Here is a 12,075-nt window from a genome sequence, read left to right as displayed (position 1 = left end):
CTCCAAAAATAACCGAATCAATTTAGGCATTGTGCCATTGTGTATTGATGCCTTGCTGCGCGCAAAAAATAAATGACAAACTATGTCTTGCATGAACAAATTTCAATTTAAAGTAATAATAAGGTTTACCCAATTGTTTGAATTGCTTTATGGAGTGTATAATTTTGTTTGTCTCTTCTCTTATTATTCACTTTGAGTGCATTTGTTGTACCAGACTAGTTCAGATTGGACTAGCTTCATGAACTAAACTAGACTGGCTTAGTTTAGACTAACCAGTACTAAAATTGTGAAGCATTGCAGTGTCGGATTAGAACTAAAATTTCATTTTTTAAATTTAATTATAAAAACTAAATTTCACATTCTGATCTAAATAATTAAATTTAGATCTACTCCAAATTCTTTTTTCTTTTACTTTTTAAATTGATGAACTTCAAGATAATCATGGTAATTCTAATATAAAACAACAACAAAAAATAATAATTAAGTTCGATAGAGGGAGAGGGGATACTTGTTCTGGATGAAGCTCACTCAATGATCGGTGGCTTTGATGAAGAACAATACCTGGCTCTCACCAGTTCACGCGAAGGAGGCATCGTAGTGAGAGAAGGCAGCGTAGTGAGGTTCTTAGCAATACCTTGCTTTTGCGGAGGACTAATTTAGGCGACTTAGCGAGGTCCAAAGTCCATACGAGTCTGGGCTAATCCCATTTAACTTAGTTCCTTGCTATACTAAACATTTTTTTATTAGTTTCAACTAGTCCAGTCCTAGCTAAAGAGGTCAAACAAACGAGACCTCTGAGTATTGTAATAGGATGCTTTATTCAAGCTTCGATAAAACCTTGTGAGGATTTTAATCAAGACAAAAGAAAAAGAGTGTCCCGCATCAAAGTTACCCAAAACTCTAAATCCGAGAGTATAATTTAATAGAGATAAACAATCGTTAATATATCAAGTATGAAGATCTGAATAACCTGCTAAGAAATTAAAAATGAAGAGCAATCAGAGGGAGCGAAAAGAAAAATAGTGTTTCAAATCAAGGACGTCCAACCAATCAAAATCTACAGCAAAATTCAACAGATGAATGTTTGATAAATTAATAAGGTTTTTTTTTTTTTATCACAAATGGTCCATGAAATTGACCCACTCAATCAAAATAGTCTATGAAATTAAAAATCAATTAATATAGTCCTTGAAAATGGCTGTTGCAAATCAATATGATCATTTCGTTACAATTTTGTTAAAAATTTTGTTAAGTACTGATATGACACATAAATGGTTTTCACCAATTTAATTAAATATTATTTTGTGAATAAAAATATTTAAATAATAAAAAACAAATTTTATTTTTTATAATTAAAAACTAAAATAAAATAAAATAAATAAAATGAAGATGAAGATGATTGAACACTGTTCATCATCTTCTTGCCTTCCCACCCTCCCACTACAACCCCCACCCCGCCCCCTCCCACTCTCCCACGAAGTTCTGGGTATCTTTAGAGTGCCACCGTCGAACTTGCGGCTGTCGTGAGGGAAGGTAGTAGCAGACTGTTCAAGCTCTCCAAGATCTGCAAAACGTGTTTGGTTCCGGTCACTGTCGTCCCCCCTGGTTTTTCATACCGCATTAAAAAACAGACCAACTGGGTTATTTTTTACTGCTGAAAATCTGTACACTTCCATAAATTTCAAGACTTTATGTTTTTTTCCCCACAACCTATTTCTCTTACGCCATCAAACCAAAAACCCAGAAGAAGAAAAAGCATAAACAGTAAGCAGAGGAGAGAAAGAGAGAGAGACCTGAAATAGAAGGACGACTGGGTTTGTTGAAGCTCCTTTGAAGCTCTCCATTTTCTTATTGATTGGGCGGTGATTCTTCCTTTTTTTTTTTTTCCTCAGTTTTTAATTATAAAAAATATAAATCGTTTTTTATAATTTAAATATTTTTAATTCACATAATAATATTTAATTAAATTCGTGAGATCCATATATGTTCCACAACTGCACATAACAAAATTTTTTACAAAATTATGATAGAAAAACCACATTGATTGGCGACACCCAATTTCAATGACTACATTGATAGATTTTCAATTTTAGGGATCATCTTGATGGAGTGGCTCAATTTCAAATATCATTTGAAATAAAAACCCAATTGATAATCTTGAAAAAATAATAAATATTTTAGTTCAAACTCAACATCCCACATCGTTCAGGGGAGTAGATTTTGTAAACCTTATATGTATATTCTCATCTCTACCTAGCATGAGGTTTTTTGAGAGCTTACTGGCTTTAGGTTCCATCGGAACTCCGAAGTTAAGCGAGTTCGTGCGAGTGCAATCCCATGATGGGTGACCCACTGGGAAGTTGCTCATGAGTTCCCATAAACAAAATCGTGAGGACGTGGTTGGGGCCCAAAGCAGACAATATCGTGCTATGATGGAGTCGAGCTCGGGATGTGGTGGGGGCCCGGGGTGAGATGTGATAATTTGGTATTAGAGCCAATCCCTAACCAAAAGTGTGCGGACGAGGATGTCGGGCCCCTAAAGGGGGGGTGGATTGTAACATCCCGCATCGCCCAGGGAAGTGGATCATGTAAGCCTTATATGTATATTCTCATCTCTACCTAACACAAGGTCTTTTGGGAGCTCACTGGCTTCAGGTTCCATCATAATACAAAAAAAATACATAATGGTGAATACAAAAAAGAAATAACACATAGATATTCATAGTACATAAAAGAGCTTAACACATAAATATTCATAATACATATTTAGATTTTTTTTTTAACAACTTCTATTTTCTTTTCTTTTTTCAAACAACTTCTATTTTCTCAATTCAACTATTTCTCAAAATATGCTTCTAAAGTATATTTGTCTTCAAGGGCATTAAGTTTTGAAAATATTTGATCTTCTAGTTCTTAGAAGTTTGAAGTCATATACATATACTTGTTGCGTTATAAGATACATGTATCTTTGCTAAAAAATAATAACAGTAATAAATGAACAAACAAAAATTCTTGTTAAATGTAATAATATTTATTTAACAATATATTAATAAATTAATCATTCATTGATACAATAATAACCTCCCTAAAACGATAATTTATTTTAGTAAAGAGTAATAATTAATAAATTATTCATTCATTGATACAATAATAACCTCCCTAAAACGATAATTTATTTTAGTAAAGAGTAATAATTAATTAATTCGGTTGACGAATTTGTGGCAATTTGAACACCGAAAAAAGAAAGCTTTTTTTTTTCAAGAAGAAATATAAATATTAAACAACATATAAAATATATCTTTCTTTTTTCAAACAAATAAATATTTTCATGCATATCAGATTACTGAGATTCTTGCGACGACTTCTTCCTTGGAAATTATTCCTTCATCATCGATTATAATCCATAATCCATCCTTATTGCTGTCTTGTATCATAATTCAGAAGAACAAATGTATACCAACTTAAATAAATTTACAGTTATATATATGTATACATTCATAAAATTAATACTCATCATGATGAAATTGGGGTTCCACTTCTTCCTTGGACGTTATTCCTTCATCATCGATTATAATCCATAATCCATCCTTATTGCTATCTTGTATCATAATTCAGAAGCACAAATGTATACCAACTTAAATATATGTACAGTTATATATATGTATACATTCATAAAATTAATACTCATCATGATGAAATTGGGATTCCACCATAAAACCAATTGACAATATGGGGAGTAGCTCAATACCGTATAAGTACATAGCAAACCCTGTCCCTCACCAATGTGGAACAACTCTCAACACGCCTACGCACGTGTGGCAGATTTTCAAGTCTACATGTGGACAACAACTGGATGACGTGGATCGCGTGTGGCCGTTTGGCTTCACACGAGAACAACCCGCTTTGATACCATGATGAAATTCGGGTTCCACCATAAAACCAATTGGCAATATGGGGAGTAGCCCAAGATCATATAAGCACATAGCAAACATTGTCCCTCACCAATGTGGGACAACTCTCAACACATCATACCAACTTAAGCCATTGACGGATCATCATAATTAATATCAGGAGAATTAATATGGAAATTATTTGTCCCTCTACTTATGATTAACATATCCTTATCATCCAGACATCATAATTGAAATCGTTTATTATCTTTATCATCATCTAAAGATTATATCTGCGAAAAAGTCATTCAATCTAAAGATTATTTAGTCATTCATATGCATAAAACAAATAGATGGTTCATCATATGATGCTACTTGTCACCAAACTGTTAATTAGTTTAATACGTATGAAAAAATAAACAATCTCGAAATTGAATAATTTTTTTGCAAATATAATCTTTAAATAATGATAAATATTATGAACGGTTCTAATTATAATGTTTGAACGATAAAAATTCATTAATCACAAATAATGAAGGGTCACAAGCATTATCCTTAATTTTCATGACCAAAATAATCCACAAAACTGAATAAATACCATTACATTTTCAAACTCACAGTCTCACAGGCAAGAAAATAAACCTATAAATTATTATTATTATTTCTAAAAAGGAAAAACACAACCTTATTATTGGCTACTTTTTTTAATTGATTCGAGCCTCTGCAGTCTCAGCTGCTGCTTAAACTTGTTTATGAAATCGTTAGCTTTCGCATCAACCGTTTCGTGTCCTCCAAACGATTTCGTTTTCTTCACCCTCGGCATCGCCGGCCTAATGTCCGTTTCTTTGTTGTTTCCTTCAACTCCTCCTCGGAGCAGCGAGTTCTCGCTGGTCGACTTTTTTATCTTCTCACGCTGGTTTACCCGAGCCCCATTACCCGAGTTCGACTTATTCCGATGAACCAAGTTTTCTTCACTAAAACTCCGATCGCGGGCCTCATGTTCGGACTCTTCCGGTTCATGAATTTTATTCTCTGGGTCGGCATGTTCGGGCCGGTAGAATGGGAAATCCATCGACTTGAGCCGCTCCAAGAGCGAGGGTGTCCTAGCTAACCCGACCGGATTATTGCTGTCTGTCTGACTCGAACCAGGAAGTTGTGCTGCTGATTCGCCGGATTGGACTTCTGGGCTGGTGGATTGTTCAAATTTGTAGTGGGAAAAGTTGATGGATCGAAACCGGTCCAATAGCGAGGGAGTTCGTTCGAGTTGCGGTGAGGGAGTCCGGTTTGATCCGGTCGAATTATCTAAATCTGCATGCTGTGGCGGCGTGTAATGGGTTTCCGGATTCGGTTGCTCGAATTTGTAGTGGGATAAGTTTATCGAACGGACCCGGTCCAAGAGTGAGGGGGTTCGTTCGAGTCGAGGCGAGCTGAACAGGCCGGGTTGCTCTTCTTGCTGCTGCAGTTGTTGGTGCTCAGGTTTTTTGTGGGTCCCGTAGTGGGAGCTGAGGACTATGATGCCGATCATGAGGTTGAGGAGGAGGAAGAGCGAGGAGGGCGTGAACCAGCTGAGCATCCATGCCCACATGGCCAAAGACGACGATGGGTCCGCCATGTTGCAGTTTCTCAGCTGCTTCTCACTCCTGTGAGCTTCTAGAGAGAGAGAGAGAGAGAAGTTGTTTTTGTTGTTGTATGGCAGATGAAAATGGAGAACCGTAGGGTTTTGGTGAGTAGGATGAAATAGAAGGATATATAAAAATGGTGAGAGATGACGTCATAAAAAAGGAGAGAGGTGACGTTATAAAAAAGGACAGAGGTTTAACACGTTGCAAGTTTTTATTATTGTTTTCAGATGGGACCTGCATTGTTTGCCCTTCTCATCCCATACTCTTCTCATCCCTTTCTATTTTTATGGTCACGGTTAAGCTACGTCAACATTTTATATTCTCATTAAATCAATATAAAATATTAACGTAGCTTAGCTGTGATCACAGAAATAGAAAATAACGAAAAGAGGATGAGATAGGGAGCGCAAACAATCAAAGTCCTTTCAGACGTCCCGTTGATTTGATGGATGCACGACCTTTAACTAGTCTGGGAATGATTTAATAAAAAATAAAAATCTTAAGTTTTACTATTAGTTTAAAAGTACTTTTAAATTAATTAAAAGTAATTTTAGAGAAATGATTTTCAATTTCAAAAACACTTGAAGCGCAGGAGTATGAAACATTAGTTTTGTACTTTTTTTTATGAAGTACTTCAAATGTTTTTTTCAGAATTCATTTGTATTTTTACTACGAATTTATTCTAAAACATTTTCACGAAAAGGATTTTCAGCAATTTTAAAATCACTTCCATATAAGCCCTTATTAAGTGGAATAAATTGGGGTGTGCTATCCACACATCCCAATTTACTTTTTACACTTCTTGTTACTTTATGGAATTTAATCGTTATCAATTCATTCAATCTGATTGCCGAAAATTAAGAAAGTGTGTGGATGTACACCCCCAATAAATTTTGTGGTTACTTACCCTTAAGGTTAACTCCACCTATCATCTAACATAATCTTGAAAGAGAGATTTAATCAAAATATCCATTTACGACATGCTTACTGATTAATAATATAAAAAATGTAAGAAATTAGACAACTTAAAAATATAAAAAATAAATAAGAAAATTGGATCGACTCTGATTGTGAATTTTCACGTATTGTATTATGAATTTTAAGTAGAAACTTACATTTACATATTATCGTCTGGCGTTATCGAGTTTTCATTTTATTGGAGAGGATCGTGATTCATAAGTGATACTTCAAGAAAGAAAAAAGGGTGATTCCATTGTAGCATGTCAGCATGATCATTTTATTTATATTTAAAAACTTGATATGTGATGAAGCTTAGGTTAATGTATATAAGATTTATTTTATTATTATTATTATTATTATTATTATTTATGAAGTATATAAGAGTTGATAAGTACACAAAACATTCATTTTTTGTATAATATGTATATATTATACAAGCTTTGTTGCTGTTCACTTATTTAAACAATTTAATTGACAAAGTTGCTAAGCCTTTCGTAAGGTGAAATTCCAAACATGTACATATTTTGAGACAAAATTTGTTACGAAATTAAGAATTTCAATCTCATGAACAATAGTTGTTGATAATTTTTTTTGTTCTAACTATCACATATAAATCAACAAAGAAGCCCCTCCATCAACCCTAACTTTGACTTATCATCAAATTAACATGGCCTTTTACACTGAAACAGACAGAATGATGTTATAGAGATTATCTGTTTATATCATATTTTATAGACCAGATGATTGAAAATTGTATTTCTTCTTTAAATTATTAAAAAAATAATTCAACTAGTAACTGTCATTTCATATAAATTAGGATATACAATTTAAAAATATGGTTTCCGTAACATTTTCTAAACAGAAAACATTGCCTTGTTGTAAAAGGTCAGTGTCAAGATGCAATGGACTATTGCGCCGAAGACTTTTGCAATGTGTTCGAAAACATGACTAGCATCTTGAAGTTTTACTTGAGTAGTGGACATGCAAATGCAATTAATGTTTATCACAGATGGGTGATAGCAAAGTGACAAAAGACAACTGTTTGCCAGCGCAGCACAGGTAAAATGGTATTAGCCGCTGTAAAAATTTAATTAAGATTTGTTTTCTTCTTCTTTCTTTTGTTAATGTTTAATCCAAGTTTTAAAAAACATTATGCACTAATAGCACGGCGAGCTGAGTCTAACATTTAGACGGGTTTAGGTGAGTTAGGCGGGTGCTTAGGTAGGTCTAGACTCGCTTTCTTAATTTTCAAGTGTCTAAGGATTAATCAGGGCATTGGCCAGCCGCCTAACGCCTAGACGAAGCCAAGACAGTGCTAGGTAGATTCTAGACGGTGATAGACGGAGATTTTTAAAACAATGTCGTGTATGTTGTTTTATACTTTACGCAGCTCCCATATCCTTTGCACCAACATTGTTATGTGATTTTTTTTGGTAGTCAATAAGGTAGTGATTTGAACTTAGAAAACTCTTTCAACACTAGAAAAAGAGATATTATTAATTAAACCAATGTGAATTGTTATTGGCACTCCAAAAATTTCATTTTGCACTCCAAACTTTCTATAATTAAAAAGAAAAATACACTTGTGAGGAGTGTATAATGAGATTTTATGAGTGCTAATAACACTTCCCAAATCAATAACTATTTCGTTCAATATAATAGTGATGTTCCGTTCACTTTAAACAGTTTGCGTAAAACATATGTTTAAGAGTTGTGTTATATATGTACCCGTTATATCTCTCTACTCAGAAACCCTAAATTGGCTCTATCGTGATAATTTTCACCCTGTATTCTTTAAGTACAAACATTTGCCTACACACCTTGTGTGTATAAACATGTTTTTTTTTAGAAAATGAGAAGGAGAGGGGGGGGAGAGAGAGAGAGAGAACGTAGGGGCAGTGGGAGGTTTTTGTTTTTAGTTTTTTTTTTTTTAATATTGGAGATATTTTAATATCACCTGTAGGTGAGGTTTCATTAAAAAACAGTAAATTTTGGATTTGTGAAATTACATTGTTGCCCATCATTTTTTTGTGTGATAGAAGACTAATTTGTCTTTTCATTCTCTTTTGGTTGACAAAGAGGGTTTCATTAATTAGTAGAGATATAATAATCAAATGCTTTCTTTGTTAGTTCTGTTGGAATGAGAATAATAAAAAAATATCGATGATAATAATTATAACGCAATTACAACATTAATTGTGTACAAATTTAATATAGACAACTAGAAATAAAGTAATATAGATTGATAAACTTGAAGATTGAGACTTGCACATATGCAATGTCCTAAAGACAAAATTTCACATCTACTCTTGTGCTTGTAGTTAGGCAGACATCTATCTCCTAAGATTTAACAATTTATAATTCGAAGTCAAAACACTGCAATTTTTAGACTTTGGAAAACATTATATATTTCGTATTCTCAAGACACGACTCAGAATTTGACAAAGAAAAAAAATAAGAAAATAAGAAAGGGAAAACTCTCTCTCTTTATGCATATCTAACGTCTATTCTAACTTGGATTTATGTAAAACCTACGATGTCCATACACAATGTAGTGCCACTTTGTATTAAGATGGCACCAACTTGAATCAACGGTTAAGAACTTTTCATTCAAACATTGAATTAAGTATTATTATTATTAAATGTAAATTCCAACATGTTCCACTTAAACTTTTAATTAAACAAACAATAAAACATAAGAAGAAAAAAAATGGGGGCCATCATATATATTTAATCGATTACTACGAGTAAAGAGGCCTAGAAACAAAGAGAACAAAAAAGAAGCGATATTGCTGGTCAATTTACATATAAATTAGCATGCCATACTAATCATGATTAGTCAATAATAATTGACCGATTTAACAGATATAAGCGTGATTAGGTTAAAATGTACATAAGAAAGAAGACCAAGACTTGTACCAGCTGTCAATGTGATCATACAGTACATAATTTTAAAGGTTTCATATTCTAGTTTCTTCGCGTTCACACTACGTCGAGAATTGATGATGTGGGGACAAAAGTTCCTACATCGGTGAGGACCAATGCAAAGCTTTATAAAATGTTTGGTTATCCTCATATTGCTAATTATTAATTGGTTTTATGTAAAAGTTTTAAATTTTTTTTTTATACTATGAGATCAAATTATTCCTCGTGTGAAAGTCCAAAAACTACATGTGCTCATACATCACACAATTTATTGTATTATGTGTAGACTTAAAAATTAATCACACGTGAAAAAACGTGTTAAGAGTTGATGATGTGAGAACAAAATGTCACACAACAGTGAGGGATAGACCAGTGCAAAAGCATATAAAATATTAAATTGTTCTCTATACATATAACAAAAACCCCAATTTCTTCACACTAGTACATCAGCATGGCAGCAGTGCAGGTGCTCTAATTGAAGAGTCGATGTAATGTCACAAGAACAATATGTGATTAGTTATCTGACTGGATTAATGGGGAAAAGGATCATCTCCAGATTATTTTTATGGGGATTCGAAGATCAATCAATCGTGTCTGTTTATCGTATAGTCAGTTTTCATTATATATTATTTATATTTAATTTTAAATTAAAAATTTTAAATAATTTCTAACATGCATGATATACGATGAACGGATACGATTGATTGATCTCCGAATTCCTACAAAAATGATCCATAAATGATCCTATTCCGATTAATGGCTGGACCACCTTGTAATTCATGATTGGGGACCGACACGTAGCCATGAAAAATCAGAAATGTAGGACCATATATTCTTATAAAATTAATTTTGAGATACATGCATGTTTTTATGAATCTTCAATTTCAAATATTTTTTTTATACTAATAGGACAATAAACAGACGATAAAGAGGCACCAAGGCGTGAATTGATATCGACCATAAGTTCCGCCAAAGTTCAAAATAATTGCGACGTCGGACTAGCTTCGAAGCCTATTAAGTTATCATATTAGTGTTCATTGATGCAAAGGATTGGGTGAAAGAAGATGCTCATCATATTATTTGCCTACTCAGTAACTCACATGCACAATCACCTTGGACCCTGTTGAGGAATATACATACATACATACATACATATACATACATACATACATATATATATATATATATATCAGTAACTCACATGCACAATCACCTTGGATCCTGTTGAGGAATATAAATACATACATACATAAATACATATATATATCAGTAACTCACATGCACAATCACCTTGGACCCGTTGAGGAATATACATACATATATATATATATCTCTAATATTAGAAAGTCAGAAGCACACTTTGGTGTCTCAAGGTTTCACAAAAAAAAGAAGAAAGGGACCGAAATGCCCCTTAAACAAAAAAAACTAAAATTGGCTAAAAATTATGCAATCAAAATACAGGAATACTTCTGTCACAAAAAAATTTAGAAACAAAACAGAATTAAAAATAAAAAGAACAGAAAATAATTACGTGGGGAAAAGAACCACCACGTCCAACACGTTTGTTCAAACTACATAGCAGTTCCGTTCATTTTTCAAACTCCCACGTCCATTTATGAAATCGCTTGAAAGTTTGAATTTTGTATTGACATGTTGTTGGGATTTTAGGTTGCTAGCAGATCGTCTATACTTTCAATGGGAAGGATAGTTTCGATCATTTTAGCCATTGCGTTTTCGGTACCGTATTGGCAATTGAAGATATCATACATGGTTTGAGTGAGCGTGGGATCATCCAGTTATAAGAAGGGTTTATATTTGTGATACAAACTAATACAACCTGGGTTTACACACTTTGATATGGAATGCACCAAAGCATCTCGGGGATTTACACACTTTGATTAGGTTTGCATCTTCGATGGTTGATGTGTTTTATTTTTTGTGTTCAATTGGTGTGATTTTTTCTTTTCTTTAGACACTTTGATTAGGTTTGTATCATTCTTAGTTTTAATAGGCAGACCAGTTCTATCATTTTTTCAATGATTTTAATTATGCTTTTACATGTACAATATTATCTCGGGGGAAAAAGAACAAGAAAGCATGCTACCAGTAGAAAACAAAAGAAGAAATCAGTAGACAAATTACACATTATGGATTCTAAAGAAAAAAAAAAATGAGTTAGAGCAAGATTACAAATAAACATCGTATATTCAAAAGATTTTCAAGGGTGTGTAGTGCCCGTGAAAAATACAAGGTCTAACAAAAGAAGAAATGGGCAAAGAAATTAAACATTATGGATTAATCTAAAGTAAAAGATAGAGGGACTTAGAGCAAGATTACAAATAAACGTCGTATATTTAAAAGATTTCTAGGGGCACGCAACGCTTGCGATTAATATAATCTGTATGTCGCGCATAGCGCGTCATGATGTAAAAAAGACATTTTGCACTCGCAAGGCGCGTGCAGAAAGGCTAGTATGTATGTGTGTGTGTGTGCGCGCGCAGTTAGACTTACTAGCTATTTTGATCTTTGTCATGAATCCTCCTAACTTGAACATGCATATATAGGCTATGTTTGGATTGGGGTTTTGCAAGTCGATCGTGGGTTTAAATGCCAAATTATAAAGAAAATAATTACAAAATGTTAGATGTGGGGATTAGGAAATGCATCATCTAAGCATT

The 12,075-nt window shown here is 33.4% G+C and overlaps 1 protein-coding gene across 1 annotated transcript; it reads right to left on the bottom strand.

The window, feature by feature from the left end:
• Window positions 1-4,449: 4,449 nt before the first annotated feature.
• LOC137746473 (pathogen-associated molecular patterns-induced protein A70-like) lies at window positions 4,450-5,590 on the bottom strand. Its single transcript, XM_068486491.1, has one exon. The coding sequence runs from the start codon at window positions 5,500-5,502 to the stop codon at window positions 4,579-4,581; it is 924 nt and encodes a 307-aa protein (XP_068342592.1). The 5' UTR covers window positions 5,503-5,590; the 3' UTR covers window positions 4,450-4,578.
• Window positions 5,591-12,075: the final 6,485 nt, after the last annotated feature.

The sequence above is a fragment of the Pyrus communis genome, chromosome 10 (genome assembly GCF_963583255.1).
Source record: "Pyrus communis chromosome 10, drPyrComm1.1, whole genome shotgun sequence".
NCBI classification, from domain to species: domain Eukaryota; kingdom Viridiplantae; phylum Streptophyta; class Magnoliopsida; order Rosales; family Rosaceae; genus Pyrus; species Pyrus communis.
The sequence above is the reverse complement of the archived record's forward strand: the minus strand, read 5'-3'. Positions and strand labels throughout refer to the sequence as shown.

Coding starts and splice junctions, on each gene's coding strand:
- LOC137746473 (XM_068486491.1), bottom strand. CDS start 5,502: ATGGCGGACCCATCGTCGTCTTTGGCCATGTGGGCATGGATGCTCAGC.